The sequence below is a fragment of the Elephas maximus genome, chromosome 8 (genome assembly GCF_024166365.1).
Source record: "Elephas maximus indicus isolate mEleMax1 chromosome 8, mEleMax1 primary haplotype, whole genome shotgun sequence".
Taxonomy (NCBI): Eukaryota; Metazoa; Chordata; class Mammalia; order Proboscidea; family Elephantidae; genus Elephas; species Elephas maximus.
Genome location: NC_064826.1, coordinates 87,319,251 through 87,338,927, shown reverse-complemented (window position 1 = coordinate 87,338,927; position 19,677 = coordinate 87,319,251). Strand labels below are relative to the sequence as shown.

Sequence of the window (19,677 nt, the reverse complement as noted above, 5' to 3'; positions counted from 1 at the left end):
CTACAGATCAACAGAATACCAATCATAATTTCAGCAAGCTTTATTGTATAAATTGAGAGGTCTATTTGTTATTTCTAAAAAATATTTATGAAGGAGAATTTTCAGTTTACCTCTGTCGGGTCAGCAAACTTTCCTTAAAGGAACATAGTTTCTTCAGGAAGAATAATTAGCATGCACACTTAAAATCTTAAAATATCACTATCTAAATCCATCAGTATCTCACTGTGTGTAATAAACTATAATGAAGACAAAAAAGCTACCGGAAAAATAAAGCTATGCCTTAGTTTCTCAAATGTTTACTGCTATTGTGCTTCAATACGAATGGTCTAGATTTGATTATACCTTTGATTATTATTTGAGAGAAGGAAAAGGTATAAATACTTAGTTCTCCATTTTCTACAAAAATGTACAAGTCTATATGCTTAAATAATGCACTTGACATTAAATATCATTATAAATATTAGCGTAAACTGCTATGTCACCAAAGTAAAAGCATTTATTCAGAGAGGTCAGTGCAGATGTGTTCCCATAAGGGTAACAGACAGCCAAGGTTCCAGTTACCTCCAGTGAAGAATGTTCAGGGTGTGATGAAAGCAACTGAAATAAATCTTGTAGACAAAAAGATGTGTCTGTCACATTTAGATGTCTCTGAAGAAGAACACAAAAACGCATGTCATTCTTCAGATAAATTAATCTTTAAAGATAACCAGGTCTTACATGCTGGATTTTTATCCCTGTTTTTCCCCTCGGAAGTTTTACTTTCTATTTCTCTTTTAGTACTGTTAGTATTTTAACATGCATAAAGTCAAAAGTTAATATCTCTATCTCCTTCCTAAACAAGGACCCTCAACTCCAAACTCCTCATTCACTCCTGCTCTAACTTATAATTTCTGGGTAATATTTTTAGTTCTGTATTTTGCCCCTCCACAGATGCCCCTCCCAATTGGTTACAAAATTATGAAATTTTTATAGTCAGTACTTACTGTTTTTGTTGGGTGCTGTCACGTCCGACTCGTGGCATGTGACAGAGAAGTGCCCAATAGTATTTTCTTGGCTGTAATATTTACAGAAGCAGATTGCCAGGTCTTTCTCCCCCAGAGCTGCTAGGTGAGTTGAACTGTCAACCTTTCAGTTAGCAGCCCAGAACTTACCAAAATGTCTTACCAACTTCCTTATTCATCATTCTTATATTTCACTCCTACTTCAGAAATTGGTTTCTTGTTGAAATCACTCTTCTGAAAATTCCTTTTAGAGAGGGTCTCATAGTGACAGTATATTTAACAACGTAACATTGCCCCATCCTGTGCCATCCTCATAATCATGGCTATTTTCAGGCCACGGCTGCAGCCACCGTGCCAGTCCATCTTACTGAAGGTCTGCCTCTTTCGCACTGACCCCGTACCAAGTGTGATGTCTTTCTCCAGTGATTAATCGTCTCCCCTGATGACATGTCCAAAGTAAGCAAGACTAAGTCTCGCCTTTCTCACTTTTAATGAGCATTCTGGCTGTACTTCCTCCAAGACAGATTTGTTCATTCTTCTGGCAGTCCATGGTATATTTAATATACTTAGCCAAAACCACTACTCAAATGTGTCAGTTCTTCGGTTTTCCTTTGTCATTGCCTGGCTTTTGCATGCATATGAGGTGGCTGAAAAGACCATGGCTTGGGTCAGGCACACCTTAGTCATCAAAGTGACACCTTTGTTTTTTAACACTTAAAAGAGGTCTTTTGCAGATTTGCCCAGCGTAATACATCTTTTGATTTCCTGATTGCTGCTTCTATGGGCACTGACTATTGATCCAAGAGGAATGAAATTCTCGACAATTTCAATTTCTTTGCCATTTATCATGATGTTATTTATTGGTCCAGTTCTAAGGATTTTCATGTTCTTCCATACTGAAGACTGTAGTTACCAGTACTTCAAGTCCTCTTTACTTTCGGCAAGCAAGGTTGTGTCATCTACATATCTCAGGTTGTTAACTGGAGTCTTCCTTCAATCCTGATGCTGCATTCTTCATATAGCCCAGCTTGTTGGATTATTTGTTCAGCATATAGATTGAATAAGTCATGTGGAAAAATATAACCCAACCACATACTTTTTCCAATTTTAAACCATGCAATATCTCCTTATTCAAATGACTGCCCCTTGATGCACATACACGTTCCTCATGATGGGCTGACTGAGGAGGGCCAACACAGGCCACTTTCCATCCTCTGAGGGTCTTCAAGGCACAGCACGCAAGCCCCACCTCACAGGGAGGGGGCGTGCTGAAGAAGGCCATGGCTGAGAGCACTCCCTGGGCCAGATTATAAAGGTGTGCCTTTCACGTGGAAGTGTCTGTGGGACCCTAGGCCTGTCTCTGGAATACTTGTGGGCAGGCCTGTGGGATGGCAGGATGTGGCCAGGTGAAAAAAGAGGCGCACAGGCTGCAGAAAGAATCCATCTGCGTATCAGCTTCCTGTGGCTGCCACAACAAAGCACCACAAACATGGTGATTTAAAATGCTTTCACACTTTGGACGCCGTAAGTCCAAAACCCAGGCATCAGCAGGGCCACATTCGCTCTGAAGGTCCTAGGGGAGAATCCTCCCTTTCTTCCAGTTTCTGGTGGCTGCTGGCATTCCTTGGCTTCCTAGGCTTGTGGCCACATCACTCCAATCTCTGCTTCCATCTTTACATCATCTTCTCTGTGTACCTCAAATCTTCCTGTGCCTTTCTCTTATAAGGATGTTTGTCACTGGATTTAGGGCCCATCCTGATAATCCAGGATGACCTAATCTCGAGATCCTTAATTATACTGGCAGAGACTTTCATTGCAAATAAAGTCACATTCACAGGTTCCAAATAGACATATCTTTGGGGTGGGAGGGAGGATACCATTCAACCCAAGGAGCCCTGGTGGTGCCAATGATTAAGCACTCGGTTTCTAATCAGAAGGTCGTTGGTTCAAACCCACCCAGCTGCTCTGTGGGAGATAGACTCAGTGGTCTGCTTCTGTAAAGATTATGGCTAAGAAAACCCTAGGGGGCAGCTCTACCCTGTCACATGGGGTCGCTGTGAGTTCAAACTGACTTGACAGCATTCAACAACAACCGTTCAACCCACTAATGCCTGAAGTTCATCTTTCTATACCTCTTTTCACCACTGAATAGGAAGGCTAGACACTTGAGAGGCTGCAGAGGTGGTCCTTGACCTTAGTCTAGGCCAGAGGTACAAAATGGCCGCCTGGACACCCAATGGGTTATTGTAGCTTGGCGCACTGGGAGACTGAGTGAGGATTTGGCCCAAGCCCCAGACGTTGCCTGTAGGGTCCTCTGCTCACACCCCTGGAACTGGCCAGCCTGGCTGCTCCGGTAGGTAGCTGGCTGAGGATTTTCGGGCTTGGGATGCCAGTCATCTCTATCCCTTGCCATGGCAAACACAACTCACAAAACTTGCCAGCAAGTTCCTGGAGATATATCTAACTTGAGTTTAACTGGAGATAATTCTATGGACTGACTCCTTTGTAAACCAAACAGCCACCCCCACATTTAAAACAAAATATGTATTTTCATATATCAAATTTGCTTACAGTAGGGCACACTTACATGCAAAATTCATTCTCAGCACAAATTGTCAAAGCCACAAAATCTACGTTATAGTCAAAGTGGCATGACTAGAATATTCCAGCATGCTTACCTCACTTCTAGATTCATTGCTCTTTTCAGATTCCCTGTCAGGTTTCTCTGCTATGTTATTCTCATCTTCATTATTCTGCTGTAGTGATTCCTCCTGAACTGACACCCTTTGCTGATTTTCCTCATGCTGGGAACTGTAACCCCCAGCAGCTTCAAGCCTCTCTCTCAGTACCTCAATCTCCCATAAAAGCACCAGAAAAATATGCTAACTAGAAATCCACATTTCGTCCAATAACCTTTAAAGCTGCTCTGTACTTACTGCTCAATGATTATGAAAACCAAGTCAAAAGTCAAAAGCCAACAGGCATTTCATTAATTCAGTACCAAAGAAACATTTAGCTCCTAAACAAAAGGTCAGTTTCATATCCTGACCTTGTTAAGTACTCACTGAGACAGGTCATTCTAATCTGCATAATTTAAATTATATGCATTTACAAGGCATCTGCATTTAAAATACTTATAAATTTGATTGGATTTGGACATCAATGTTGCCAGCAGGGAGTTTTTATTTAGTGTCCTGCTGAAATCAGATCAAACTCCTAAGCTGGAAGAAAACACAGAGTCTACATAGAAAAATCTGGAAGGTATTATTACAAACCATTAATTGTGGTACTCTCTGAAGGTGGGATGGGTATGGGCAGTGTAAATACAAAGAGCAGGCTTCCACTTTCTGCGCTTCTGCCTTGTTTGAATACTTTACGACAAGCACGTATTCCTTCTACAGTCAGGAAAAAGATATTTTTGTTTTGAAAAAATAAACACCAAAGCTTTAACATCTCCACAGATATTTTGAACCATGCTAACTTACACCGATGACTTTTTTTAACTTTTAATTTACTTTAACCGAAGAAAGACTTGAGTGATTAAAAGGCTAGGGAAGTCCTCTAGACACTCAAATAGTCACTATTTAGCAGGCATATACTGATATAGTCAATTATGACATTAAAAGCTCTGTGTGAGAGAACCCCTGAGGGAGCAGGAGAACAGTGGGATGCAGACCCCAAATTCTCATAAAAAGACCAGACTTAATGGTCTGACTGAGACTAGAAGAATCCCAGCGGACATGGTCCCCAAACCTTCTCTTGGCCCAGGACAGGAACCATTCCCGAAGACAACTCATCAGACATGGAAGGGACTGGACAATGGGTTGGACAGAGATGCTGAGGAAAAGTGAGCTACTTGTATTAGGTGGACACCTGAGACTGTGTTGGCATCTCCTGTCTGGAGGGGAGATGGGAGGGTAGAGAGGGTTAGAAACTGGCAAAACGGTCACGAAAGGAGAGACTGGAAGGAGGGAGCGGTCTGACTCATCAGGGGGAGAGTAAATGGGAGTATGTAGTAAGGTGTATATAAGCTTATATGTGACAGCCTGACTTGATTTGTAAACTTTCACTTAAAGCACAATAAAAATTATTAAAAAAAAAAACAAAAAAACCCTCACATCTAGACCAATAAGGAACATCATGATAAATGGAGAAGAGACTGAAATTGTCAAGGACTTCATTTTTCTTGGCTCCACAATCAATGCTCGTGGAAGCAGCAGTCAAGAAATCAAAAGATGCTTAAAAGCTAGCAAGCAGCCATCTAAGCTTCATCAATTGGTCTCAACCCACCTGGAGCAAAGTAGAATGAAGAACATCAAAGACACAAGGTAATTATGAGCCCAAGAGACAGAAAGGGCCACATAAATCAGAGACTACATCGGCCTGAGACCAGAAGAACTAGATGGTATCTGGCTACAACTGATGACTGCCCTGACAGAGAACACAACACAGAATCCTGATGAAGCAAAAGAGTAGTGGAATGCATACCTCAAATTCTCATAAATAGACCAGACTTAATGGTCTGACTGAGACTAGAATGACCCCGGAGGTCATGGTCCCCAGACCTCCTGTTAGCCCAAGCCTGGAACCATTCCTAAAGCCAACTCTTCAGACAGGCTGTGAGACTGGACTAGAAGATAGAAAACGATACTGGTAAGGAGTGAGCTTCTTGGGTCAAGTAGACACGTGAGACTATGTGGGCAGCTCCTGTCTGGAGGGAAGATGAGAATGCAGAGGAGGTCAGAAGCTGGCTGAATGGATGGGAATACAGGGTGGAGAGAAGGCGTGTGCTGTCTGATTGGGGGAGAGCAACTAGGAGTATATAGCAAGGTGTATATAAGTTTTTGTATGAAAGACTGACTTTCTGTGTAAATTTTCACTTAAAGTACAATAAAAACTTTTTAAAAATTAAAAAATAAATACCAGAAGAATATTAACGTTATCACTACCATTTTCTCTTTCTACATTTAAATCTTAAATACTCCCAATATTTAATGTCCAAGCTACATAAGCTAAGGATCTGCCCCTTTCTGTTATTTCACCAGAAATCCCTAGAATTGGTATCATATTGCTACATCTGGGAAAAAAAAAAAGGCCTATTCATGATATAATTCCAAGGGAAAATAAACTATTATAAGCACAACCATTGATATGGTTGAAAATGTATGAAGGCAGAAATTCCGTAAAGGAGAATATAAACTTAACTAGGCTGATACCATGTTTACATGGTATATTTATATTATCTGCTTCATCCCTGCAGTGTGAGATAATAAATACTTGAAGGCATCTTCTGTGCCTTTAAATAAGTAAGACACTCTACCAAGTTTAATAATCAGTAAAAATAATTTAGTATTACAGATGCCATTGAAAGTCCTTAAAGTGATTAGATCAGAGATGAACCACCCACTTTACCAGCTATAAAAAGACTTCCTCATGGATAACAACCTGAACACTCTCCTTGAAGGCTCTGGGCTCTGCAGAGTTGAAGGTTTACATCATGCCGCACTCTGCCCTCGAATCAAGTCTATGGCAATTACGGTCTGCCATGGAAAACGAAGAACTGTAGGGAAAAACTGTGGCTTAGGTGGCTTCTGAGGTGGAGGTTTTTCCACTAACTTTGGGGGTACAAACTTGGGAGAAAGTGAGAATGGGCTTCTCTCTGGTAATGACAAGGACACAATGCAAAACCTAGATGGCTGTCTGGCAGTTTACCTGGACAAGGTGCGGGCGCTGGAGCAGGCAAACAGTGCACATGAATCTAAAATCAAAGGACGGTTTAAGAAATTTGGGCCTGGGGCTAATAATAGTCAAGGAGAAAAACCAGGACTACAAGAAGTATTTCCAGATAATTGAGGAACTTAAAAACAAGCTTTCAGATGCAACCATGAATAACACCAGCTTCTTGCCAACAGACTGACAACGTGAAACTAGCGGCTAAGAACATCAGACAAAAAGCGAAGTGTTAAAACAGAAGATTTTCACTGCTGCTGATGGATGCATCCAATTCCGCTAAGACTGAGGTGAATGAACTGAAGCAAATTTTTCAGGCCCTGGAGATTGAGCTACAGGCTGCAGTAGCCCTGAACCAACAAGAATGTTTCAGTACAATTGCTGAAGAGCTGTTTGATAGCATTGTTGTCTCATCACAAATAAAAGATGTTCACCAAAGACCAGCTCAAGGAGCCATCACACAAATCAGCCACAAAAATGAATACAGTACCAAGAACCATTTAATCCTGATCATATATGTAAAATAAGCCCTGTGAGGTGTATAGAGTCAAACTCTGAAAAAGATATGAAAACAAGGGGACATATTTAAACAATACTGGTCTTTAAACAATGGGAAAAATAAAAGCCAGCAGGATATTTGGAATGTTTTTGCTCGTATGTAATAAAGTTATTAGAAAAAAAAAAAAGCTCTGTGTGAAGTTGTTTCTCCCCCTCCAACATCAAGGCTTCTCAAACTCTTTCAAAGGATCTATTTTTAATTTCTGAATTCAGCAACACTGTGCACTGGACCAACCCAAGGACAACAACGCTACTGCTACTCTAACCACAGAAATGCTAACCTTACAAAAAAAAAAAAAATGAAGGTCAAAAATGGAAATCTAGATGCCAAAAGCAAGGGGGTAAATCAAAGCAAAAGCGGAGAAAGGCAGCTGATGTCCTGGTGGCCCACCCGGTTTTTTACTTGTTTCTCTGTTAGACTGTACCTAGCTCTGATGCAAGGGCAGTGGTGGTCCAGTGGTAGAATTCTTGCCTTTCATGCAGAAGACCTGGGTTTGATTCCTGGCCACTGCACTTCATGTATACCCACCAGTTGTCTGTCAGTGGAGGCCTGAGTGTTGCTGTGGTGCTGAACAGGTTTCAGTAGAGCTTCCAGACTAAGACTGACAAGGAATAAAGGCCTGGTGATCTACTTCTGAAAATCAGCCAGTGAAAACCCTATGGATCACAATGCTTCGTTATAACCCCCAACCAACATGGGGATGGGGGCAGGACCGGGCTGCATTTCACCCCATTGTGCATGGGGTCCCCCTTAAGTGGGTGTCATGGACTGAACTGTGTTCCCCAAAAATATGTCAACTTGGTTAGGCCATGATTCCCAGTATTGTGTGGTTGTCCTTCATTTTGTGATTGATGTAATTTTCCTATGTGCTGTAAATCCTAATCTCTGCCTGTGGTCAATGAGGCAAGATTAGGTTATGTTAGAGAGGATTAGGGTGGGATGCAACAGCCTTACTCAGGTCACATCCCAGATTCAATTTAAAGGGAGCTTCCCTAGGGTGTGGCCTGCATCACACCTTTTATCTTACAAGAGATAAAAGGGAAGGGAGAGTTGGGGACCTCGTATCATCAAGAATGTAGCGCCTGGAGCATGGTGCATCCTTTGGACCTGGGGTCCCTTTGTGCAGAAGCTCCCAGAGCAGGGGAAGATTGATGACAAGGACCTTCCCCCAGAGCCAATAGAGAAAAAGCCTTCCCCTGGAGCTGGCACCCTGAATTCGGACTTCTAGACTCCTGAACTGTGAGAGAATAAACTCTTGTTTGTTAAAACCATCCACTTGTGGCATTTGTTATAGCAGCACTGAGGACTAAGACAGTGGAGGTGGTATGTGACTAGATGACAGCTAACAAATACAACTCCATGACACACTTAGCCTTCCTCCATCACACTGTGGATGACTGCCTTGTTCTGAGCTCAATCCATCTGTCCCATTTGTGCACGGAAACCCAGCCCTACTCCTCGACCCTCTTTTCTGTACCAACAATTGTTTCTATCAGATAATTGCCATCAGTCTACTAATACCTACAACAGTATCTCCCATTTAAAAAAACTCTTCTGTTGATTCTGCTTTGTTCTTTAGATCCTGTCCCACTATTCTGCTCCCCTTCAGAGCAAAATCCTCCAAAGAGTTACCTGGACTCAGAGTATTCTCTCTTGAACCTATTCCCATGAGAATTTGTCTCCACCATCCCACCCAAGACAGCTCCTCAAGCTCTCCCACAATCTTGCCCTCACCAAAACCTCATCTTACTCAACCTATCAGCATCATTTGTCTTAGGTTACTCCCTCTTCCTGAAAAGTCTTCACCTGGCATCCAAGCACCTCTCTTCATTCTTCTCCTACCTCACCAATCACTTTTCTTTTGCTCATTCTTCATTTTCCTGATGTCTACACATAGCAACGCCCCAAAGCTCAGTCCTCTGGCACTCTGGGCTCTCTCATCCACCTCGGCTTTTTTAGCTGCTCGCTATGAGTCGGAACACTGGGGTTTTTTTTGGTTCCTTTCCCTGTAAAGGTTTCCTCTGTACCCCTCCTCCCCTTTGCGGCTTCTTTCAGGTCTTTATCCAAACACGACCATCTCAGTTTCTTAACCACTCTGTATAAAAAAAGCATCTCTTCCATCAGCATCCATCTTCCTTATCTTGCTTTTTTTTTTCCACTGCATTTAGCATCGACCGATCTAGTACCATATTTATTTGCTGTATGTCCCATTAGAATGTTAAATTTTCTGAGGGCAGTGACTGTTTACTGTGTTCACCACTGTATGCCCACTGCCAGACCCTTAGTAAATATGTGTTGAATGGATCAACTCCTAGAAACAGCACCCTAAGTCTTTGGTAGGGATCCTACTTATGATGGGATGGGGATGCCGCAGTCTTGTTCTTTCCTGCAATTACAGTGCTGATTCCTACCAGTATTTGGGGAAGGAAGGAAAAGGGAACCACTCTTTGTCCTTCATCTTTTGCCAAGGCAAAATTTCTTTTGTCAACCTGAAGATAATCAAATTTTAAATTCTGGATTCCTGAGGCAGCTAACTTTGTTTGCAAATTTGCTTTTGGTGGGCAGAGAAACTTTTGATCTCTGTATCACATGATCTAGCTTAGCGCCATGAAGCAAGGCTTGCTGAAGTAATCTGCTACAACACACATGAACTTGCACATATGAGAATATGTTACCTTTAACTTTACACAAATAAGCAACATATGGATCCGTGGGGCTAATACAGGACGAGAGCAAACCCACAAGGAAATTGACCACATAAACATCAGCCTGGGAAGGTTTTATCGTGGGGAAAATTTTTAGTATATAATGAAGTCTGGTGGAATCCCTGGGTGGCACAAATGGTTAGCTGCTGTACTACCAACAAAAGGTCTTAGAAATAAGACGTGGTGATCTGCTTCCAAAGGTCACAGCCTTGAAGACCCTATGGAGTAGCTCTACTCTGCACACTTGGGGTCGCCATGAGTTGGAATCAATTTGATGGCAATTAACAACAATGAAGTTTGGTAATGAAAGGTATGTAAGGTGGTCTGCGTAAAAACTTAGGAGGAGGACTGAGGGTATCAGGGAAATGGTGTATGACCAGAGTACACCAGGTCCTCTCTTCTGTGGAGCCAATGGGAGTTCAAACTGCCAACCTCTCAGTGAGCAGCTGAGCACTTAACCATTGCGCCACCACTGCTCCTTTTATAGTAATGCTAAATTTCCTGATCACTGGCTACAGAAAAGAAAATCTTTGTTCTTAGGAAATACACACAAAAGTATTTAGGGATCAAGGGAGACAAAGCTCTGATTCACTCTTAAATGTTTCAAAACAAAAAAAAATTACATATATGTGTGTGTATGTGTGGCACAGTGGTTAAGAATGTGGCTGCTATCTGATAGGTTGGTAGTTTGAATCCCCAGCGGCAGTTCAAGTCCACCAGCCATTCCTTGGAAACCATATGGGGCAGTTCTACTCTGTCCTATAGGGTCGCTACGAGTTGGAATCGACTCAAAGGCAACGGTTTTTTTTTTGGTGTGTATGTGTATGCACATGCACACACACACACACATATACAGGTAGTCCCTGGCTCACAATGTATTTAAGACGAATAGCAGTTCAATTTTTTTCTTTTTTTGTACATCTTACTGTTACTAATATGTATTACATACAACTTTGCGGCACATAATTTGCTGTTATCATTCTCAGATGTCCACATGCAGATGTTCAAAGATTGGATTTATAAAGACCCTGACAATAAAAGGCAATAATAATGAAATCTAATAAATAAATACAGAGCTATTTGACTCACATTAGAACTAACTTAAAACGGAGTCATGGGAACGGAACCCCATCGTAAGTTGGGGACACATACATGTATAAAAACCAAATCCACTGTTACTGGGTCGATTCCAACTCATAAGAGCCCATGTGTGTCAGAGTAGAACTGTGCTCCATAGAGTTTTCAATGGCTGCAGTCTTTGGTTTGTGTGTGTGTATGTATGCATGTGTTGTTTAGGTGAAGGTTTACGGGGCCAATTAGTTTCTCATTAAACAATATATGTATTGTTTTGTGGCATTCGTTGCCAACCCCGTGATGTGTCAACACTCCCCTTCCTGACCTTGGGTTTCCCATTTCCATTTTCCCGGCTTTCCTGTCCCCTTCTGCCTTCTTGTCCTTGCCCCTGGGCTGGTATGCCCATTTATTCTTGTATACATGGTTGAGCTACGTGTATTTTTTTGTTTTATGGGCCTGTCTGATCTTTGGCTGAAGGGTGAACCTCAGGAGTGACTTCAGTACTAAGTTAAATAGGTTTCCAGGGGCCATACTCTTGGGGTTTCTCCAGTCTCTGTCAGACCAGTAAGTTTGGTCTTTTTTTTCTAAGTTTCAATCTTGTTCTACATTTTTCTCCAGCTCTGTCTGGGAACCTCTATTGTGATCCCTGTCAGAGCAGTTGGTGGTGGTAGCCAGGCACCATGTAGTTGTGCTGGAGGCTGTGGTAGTTGTGTTCCATTAGTCCTTTGGACTAATTTTCCCTTGTGTTTTTGGTTTTCTTCATTCTCCCTTGCTCCAGATGGGGTGGGACCAGTAGACATATCTCACATGGCCACTCACAAGCTTTTAAGACCCAGATGCTACTCACCAAAGTAGGATGTAAAACATTTTCCTTGTAAACTATGTTATTGCCAGTTGAGCTAGATGTCCCCCTGGATTCAATCGTAAGTAGACTGTCAGGCTTTTCTTCTGCAGTGTCACTGAGTGGATTTGAACCACCAACCTTTTGGTTAGCAGCCAGGCACAAACTAAAAATTGTACCATCCAAGAACCTATATATGTATATACAGAGAAGTAGTTATAAATGTGTCGTTGAGTGACATCAAGTTGATTTCAATTCAAAGCAACCCCATGCAACAGAGCAGAATTGCCTCATAGGGTTTCCTAGGCTATAATCCTTAAGGAAGCAAGACTGTCAAGTTTTTTTCCCAGAGAACCACTGGGTGATTTCAAACTGCCAACCTTTTAGTTAGCAGCTGAGCATTTAACCATTTAAGCGTTGCACCACCAGGGATCCTTATAGATTTATAGAAATAAATCAAATGGGGCAAAAAATATAAACAACTGGTAAATCTGTGTAAAGGACATAAATACTACTCTTGTAACTTAAAATCGCTGTGTAGCAAAGTCACTTTGGCTAAAGTAACAGCAAAGGGTTAACCTAGAAGAGTTTTTCTTCCATTTTATTTTCTCTTACCTAATTGTTTCCCCAAAGTCATATCAATTGTTTTAATAATTATTTTCACCTCCTTCCTTTACATTTTAATTTCATATTTCACTTTTTTGTCCGATTCTTTGGTTATGCTTCCAGAATACTGTCAAGTGATAATGGTGATAACCTGACATTCTTATCTTCCTCGTGAGATTAATGGGAATACTTTCAATGTTTTACGACTAAGCATGGCGTGCTGACTTCTGAGATACATTTTTCATTCATTCATTCAGACAATACATTCTGAGCGCCAACTACTACAGCAGTTGCTGAGGATACAATAGTGAAAAAACACATTCAGATCTTGGCCCTTCAGAACTTACATTCTAAAGGGAGAGGGAGGAAAAAATACAAGTGAACTAATAAATACAATAACTGCGAGTTACAGTAAGTTATGGAAAGTGAAAGAGGAGAAAATAGGGGACCTACTTTACAAAGACTGATGAGAGAAAGGAAGGGAAGGTTATATTTTAGCTAAGACCTAAGGGAAAAAAAGAGGGGAGGAATGTCGAAAGGATGCATTCCAGGCATCCCTAATATCCAAATGTTGTCCCCCTTTGCCTGTTACCATAATGCACTTAATCAGTGCCTTAATGATGCATATTTGTTTCCTACCTTTTCTTTTAACAAACAATATTAAAATGTCCTTATATATACTTCTTTGCATGCATGTGAAAGCTGGATAAATTCCTAGAATTTCTGCTGGGTCAATACACACATGAAGGTTTTATTTCCATGGTTACGGCCCAACAGCCCTTCAATAAAGTTTGTGTCAATTTAAATTCTTATCGACAATTTGATAGATGAAAACCCATATCTCATTGTAATTTTAAATTATATTTCTCTCATTATGAATGAGGCTGAACATCTTTTACAAGTTTAAAAGCAGCCTATATTTCCTTTTCTGTGAGCTGTTGGTGACCTTTGCTCATTTTTTTCACTGATTGGTAGTAGCGTGACATCACTCACTTTTACTCACGTCCTTCCATCCAGTCTCCACAGAGACGCAAGAGTGAACATGAGATCAGTTATGGGGCTACTGCAATAATTTAGATGATAATCTGAAAAAAAGGGTGGCTGTTTAACAGAAGTGGAGAAATTCATGAAATATTTTGGAAAAAAAGCACAGACAGATTCGTTGAGGGACTGGAAATAAGGAAAGGGCAGAATTAAGAATGACTTGAAGATTTCTGGCATAAATAACTTGGTGGATAGTTGAGGGGTGAACAGTTCACAGGGAAACATCAATTCTTCCATTTTGGATATGTTAAATTTGAGACATGACAAGTCAAGTAGAAAGATCAATCATACCTGTAGAGTTTGAGAATATGGAGTTTGGAGCAAAAGTCTGATTTGGAGGTATAAACCAGGGATACTTCAACCTAAATTTTTTTAAAAAATCCATGGGAACTGATGAGAGACCCAGTCAGAGAATGCAGAGCAAGGAGAAGGGGACTCGACTCAGCACTGACTCCCAAATAACTGTGACATGAAGGGTCAGGTAGAGAAGCCAGCAAAGCAGGCTGAGGGTAAAGTGCCCGGGAAACCAGCAACAGTGGTACTCCAGAATCCAAGAGTGTTTCAAGAAGAAGGGAGTGGTTGATTGTGTTGAATGCTGCTTGGAGTTTGCATAAGGACAGAAAAGTATCCACTGATTGGCAATATGGAAGCTGTTGGTAACCTTCAGAAAAGCAATTTCGGGTAGGAGCCAAATGGTACTGTACTGAAGAGTAAACGGGAGCTGACGAATTGGAAACAAAATTCTTTCAAGAAATCTGGCTATGAAATTGAGCAGCGAAATGGGTCAGAGCAGTAATTTCTTGTGTATAAGGTGTGAAATACAAGAGCATGTTGGTAAGGGAATGATTCAGGAGAGAGGATAACTGCAAAGTAACATCCTTTAGAAGGCAACAGAGGAGGGACTTCAAAGTACAAGTGGCAGGGCTGATTTTGGAAGAAGGAAAAATAAAGCCTTTATTTCAAGGTAATGAGTAGAAGGTGGATGCAAGAATATATGAGGATTTGTCAGTAGGAAGATCTATTTATTCTTATACTCGAAGAATATTTTTTAAAAGTAGAAATGGATACTGAACATTAAGGTGATTTTAAAATATGTCCACAAATTATTCGGTACTCCTGTCTTCAAGAGGTAGATCTTAACTCCCCTCCTCTTGAAAAAAAAAAAAGCAGGGGCTAAAGTTCATGACTTTCTTCTAACAAACAGAATATGGTAAAAGTGACAGTATAGTATATGACTTCAAAAGACTAGGTCATCAAAAGCATTGTGGCTTCCTCCTTGCTCTCTCTGATCACCTGCTCTGGTGAAAGCTCTCTCTCATGTTAAAAGGACATTCAAGTAGTCCTTTGGAGATGCCTACGTGAGGAGGAACTAAGGCCTCTTGCCAACTACCATGTGAATGATCCATCTTGGGAGTGGATTCTCCAGTCCCAATCAAGCCTTTAGATGACTGCAACCTAGCCAACATCTGTAATGGTTTATTTTTATTTTTTGTTGTTGAGCATACAGCAGAACACATACCAATTAAAGTTTCTACATGTACAATTCAGTGACATTGACTGCCTTCTTCAAATTGTACAACCATTCTTACCCTCCTTTCCAAGTTGTTCCTCCATCATTAACATAACCTCATTGTCCCCTAAGTTTCTTATCTAATCTTTTGAGTTGCTGTTGTCAATTTGAAACCCTTTAGAGATAGCTCTTAAAAGAGCACAATGCTCAAGGCCTTAAAAAAAAAAAAAAAAAAACCCAGTGCCGTCGAGTGGATTCCGACTCATAGCGACCCTATAGGACAGGGTAGAACTGCCCCACAGAGTTTCCAAGGAGCGCCTGGCGGATCTGAACTGCCGACCCTTTGGTTAGCAGCCATAGCATTTAACCACTACGCCACCAGGGTTTCCCGCTCAAGGCCTATAACCATTTATTTCCTCCTCCTTTTTATCCAGGGAGAGAGACAGTGAGACCTGGGGAAAATCCCTTCAGTGCTGAGTACAGGTAGTCCCCAATTTGTGATATATTTGACAATGAACCAAATTAGTGTGTTTTTTTTATATATAATGTTTCCAACCTCCAAAGACAAGTAAAGATCAGATTAATAAAGATACTGATAACAAAAGGCAATAATAATGAAAAGTAAACTAAAAAAAAAACAAAACAAAACAGAGGTATTTGACTTACATCAGAAACGACTTCCAACGGAGTCGTCAGAAGGAAATGCTGCTGTAAGTCAAAGACTACCCTACCTGGTTTCCTTTCCAACTCTGACATCCCAAGGGTCTATGAATAAGTGCCCATATAATTTATCGTCCAAACCAGCACACTTTTGAGAGGGTAAGAGGTTGCTATTAACAATTAAGGTGGAGCAATGGACATATATCAGGACTGTCCCATATGACCACCCCATCTATGAGGCTACAGGGAAAAGAGAAGGAGGCTGCTGCATAATTATCAAGAATCTTGATGGCAGACTGGAAAAACTTGCGCAGCCTAACAAAAAAAAACTCGTTGCCATTGAGTGGATTCCGACTCGTAGCAACCCTATAGAACAGCGTAGAACTGCCCCAGTTTTCCAAGGAGTGCCTGGTAGATTCGAACTGCCAACCTTTTGGTTGGCAGCCGTAGCTCTTAATCACTACATACAACCTTAGGTATTCAATAAATATCATCTAAAATAGTTCTTGGAAACCCTGGTGATGTAGTGGTGAAGAGCTACAACTGCTAACCAAAAGGTTGTCAGTTTGAATCCACCAGGTGCTCCTTGGAAACTCTTTGGGGGCAATTCTACCCTGACCTATAGGGTTGCTATGAGTCAGAATCGACTCCATGGCAATGGGTTTGGTTTTGGTTTAAGATAGTTCTTCTTTCATTCATTTAACTATCATTTATTGAGAGCCTATTATGAAGCCTATAGGAGCATGTATCCAAAGAAGTGATGAGTGAGAATAATAACCTTCCCCAGGTTATTGTGAGATGTACCACCCAGATACCCTTCAAGGCCAGCTGTCAGGGGTGTGCAGGGAACAGCCACCAGCTGTGCCCCTCAAGGAATGCCTCAGCTGCTGAGAGCAGCCTCCCCTAAGGTTATGGCCTTCCCAGGATGCCCAGACCACAGCTGATCAGGTAGGAAAGGTAAAAGGCTTAAGATTGGACAATTCTGACAGGACATTTTAGCCCAGAGCTTCCGGTTTTGTTGGCCTGCGTCACAGCTAGACTTTTTCTTCTGTCCAGTCCTGCTTTCTTACCCTTCCCTCCACACATGCTGATCCCAAAGGATATTCCCTTATAAACCTCCTGGAGGGGGAGAGGGGAGACCAGAATCTCTGGGCAGGGAGGGATGGGGGTTTCAATATTATAATATTTACATTTAGAAAATGAAAAGGCTTACCACATTTGTAATATGATTTGCAGTTCGCAAAGTGCCACAGAAACCTCCTGGATAGGAGGGCTCAGGTTCAAAGAGGCTGAGGAAAAAGATCCATCCTTCCCTTATCAGGCAGGAGTCCTCCCGGTGCAAATGCTTAAGTGCTCGGCTGCTAACTGGAAGGTAAGTGGTTCAAACCCACCAGCCACCAGAGGGAGAAAAGCTCTGCTCCTGTAAAAATCACAGCCTAGATGTAAAAATGGCCTGGCAGCTGAATTTGACCTCCTCCAATTAAAAAAAAAAAAAAAAAAATTTTTTTTTTTTTTTTTTTTTTTAATTTCACAAGGGGAAGGGGAATCAAGATCAACAGCCCAAGGCTGATTCCCATGTGGGCGGAGATCAGACATGCCTCCTCCCTCTCCCTTTTTTTTTAACCAATTCTGACACCAATGTCACTCCCACGGCACTCTCTACTTCTCTGCTGGGTTCCATAATTTGTTGCAATGGCCACACAGAACTCACAGACAGTACTCATGATTATGGGGTTTATTAGCGAAGTAACAAGTTACAAGACAGGCTCAAGAGTGCTCAGGGCACAGTTCTTCCATCAGGACAGCCTCTCAGCTGTGGCCACAGGCACACCTCTCTCTGGCTCCTGGCCAGGCCTCTGCCCTGCTCCGGCAAGTGTTACAAAGCTCTTTTAGCTCTGGCGATTAAGTGCCTGGAGGCACCCCACTCTGGCAGTAAGCCTCAAGCCTGAAGGCGCTCAGCTTTCTCACTCCCTGGGCCAGGGAACTCCACCTCAGATGCTTTGCACTGGTCTCCTGATTGCCGCCATCTTGCGCTGTCTTCTCTTTTACGTCTCCTCTCTGTCTCCTGGATCTAGAAGGTTCTCAAAGCAGAAATTCCAGGTCCAAAGGACACACGCCCCTCCTGGCTCTTCTTTCTTGGTGGTGTTGAGACCCTCCCTTCCCACTTCTGGGATGGCTCATTTTAAGCCTAGCAGGATGGCAAAACTGACCAATCCCCTCGTTAGTGTTCTATACTTTATTTGCATTGTCCCACCCCCACAAGGGTGTCATGTACCTTATTTATACTAGCAAGCTATCTAATCCCCTTGGTGGGCCACAGGAACTCATTTGCATACCCCCACCCAGTCTTTTGGTGGGAGTTACAAGACCATGGCAAGAATGACCACCTAAAAGCGATCCATCACACCGCATTGGGAATCCCCCTGGGGGCAGTTCTACTCTGTCAGATGAGGCGACTGTGAGCTGGAATAGACTCCCGGGCAAACAATCACCACAACGCCTACCAGCTATGTGACCTTGACCAGCTATGTGACCTTGGGCCAGTTCTAAACCTCTTCGACCCTTAGTTTTCCTGTCTGTGAAATGAGAGGGTAATATTATAGAATTCACTTTTTAAGAAAGTAGTTGAAGAAAAACATTTCATGAATTTAAAGATGCTATATAAAAAAAGAAAAGAAAATTTTCTTTTTATATAAATGTTAGTTACTCCTTTCTACTGCTTTTTGATTCTGAAGAGTTTTAAGTAATGATTGATCACTGAAAACTCCATCAGAATTTCAAGAGAAAGCCATAGCAGCCCCTGGTAGCCAGTAATTACTATCTTTTTGCTCTCTTCCTGTTTTTCCTGACTGAACAGCATGGCACTGAGAGATAGAGTGTAAGTGTTTTACAAGTACTGTTGTGGGTACTGGAGGTTTATGGACTATGCTCTTCATTTAAAGAGTGGACAGGTTAAACCCATCATTAAGTTACCTTTTATTTGTGTGTAGGTGGTTTTTACCCTTGTGGGGCAAGGATCCAGTAATGGAAATAAAGTTTCCATGAACCACAGAAAGCCTTTGTAAACTCGTGTGCTGGAACACTTAGTCACAACTAAAGCCCTATGACTTGTACAGAACTAGCACCTGCGGAAGGCCCACAGTCCTCCCCATCCGCCACCCCTTTCTGCTAGGCATCAACCCACCCTATCCTCTTCTAGGCCCCAAACCTACCCAGCTTGTGCCCCTTAGCCAAAACTGAACTCTGCCTCTAAAATCCCCTTGCTTCTAGGTTTTCTCTACAGTGCTTAATCCTATTCTATCTAAAATTACCTTTTGGGTCTTCCCTTTCCTTTGTTACTATTGTTAGATGTGCCAAGTCAATTTTCAACTCATAGTGACCCATGGGGTCTTATAGGCTGTAATCTTTAGGGAGCAGATCACCATACTGGGCTGTAAACTTAGGACACCTGCTCTCTAGCTAGTCACCTTTGTCACCTGTGTAAGGAGCAGAGAAGAGCCTTGCAAGGAGGTTTTCTGAGTTGATGAAGGTAAGGCAAAGGGAAGAAAGAAACAAAGCCAAGCTTTTCTACTTGCTAAGTCTCTGCCAAAGTGCCAGCCTGTCTGAAGCCCCCAGTAACTGGCAACATGATTCCCAAGTATACTTTCTATGTGTACAGTACTTATTATGCCGCATACGGATCTGGATGATGTGAGGAAGAGTTTGCCCCTGAAAACACTCTTTGTGAACAGTCCCAGCTGGCCTAGCTGGTGCCTTTCATTTATTCCTTTGCGGGAGTAAGGCCTGAGACCTTCTTTGACCTTTAGGTTGGATGAACCTTCAAGGACAGAGTACGGTGTGGTGCCTAGAAGAAGGATGACATCAGGGGGAGTGAGGTGAAGGCCAGAGAATTTTGAGGCCTGTCTCTAGGCTGGAGGCAAGCTGGAATCATCAGGTCTAGAAAGAAA

General features: G+C 42.0%; 1 protein-coding gene across 2 annotated transcripts in view; it reads right to left on the bottom strand.

Annotated features, from left to right (window-relative positions):
- NFE2L3 (NFE2 like bZIP transcription factor 3) overlaps positions 1 to 19,677 on the bottom strand; it is a 42,044-nt gene that overhangs the window by 6,578 nt on the left and 15,789 nt on the right. The window contains exons 2-4 of one of the 2 annotated variants that reach the window (XM_049893218.1): positions 9,073 to 9,081; positions 3,680 to 3,850; positions 562 to 648 (exon numbers count right to left, since the gene is read on the bottom strand). In XM_049893218.1, coding sequence (XP_049749175.1) covers positions 562 to 648; positions 3,680 to 3,850; positions 9,073 to 9,081 — 267 coding nt within the window. The remainder of the gene's footprint in view (positions 1 to 561; positions 649 to 3,679; positions 3,851 to 9,072; positions 9,082 to 19,677) is intronic. The other variant, XM_049893217.1, reaches the window with a different exon arrangement.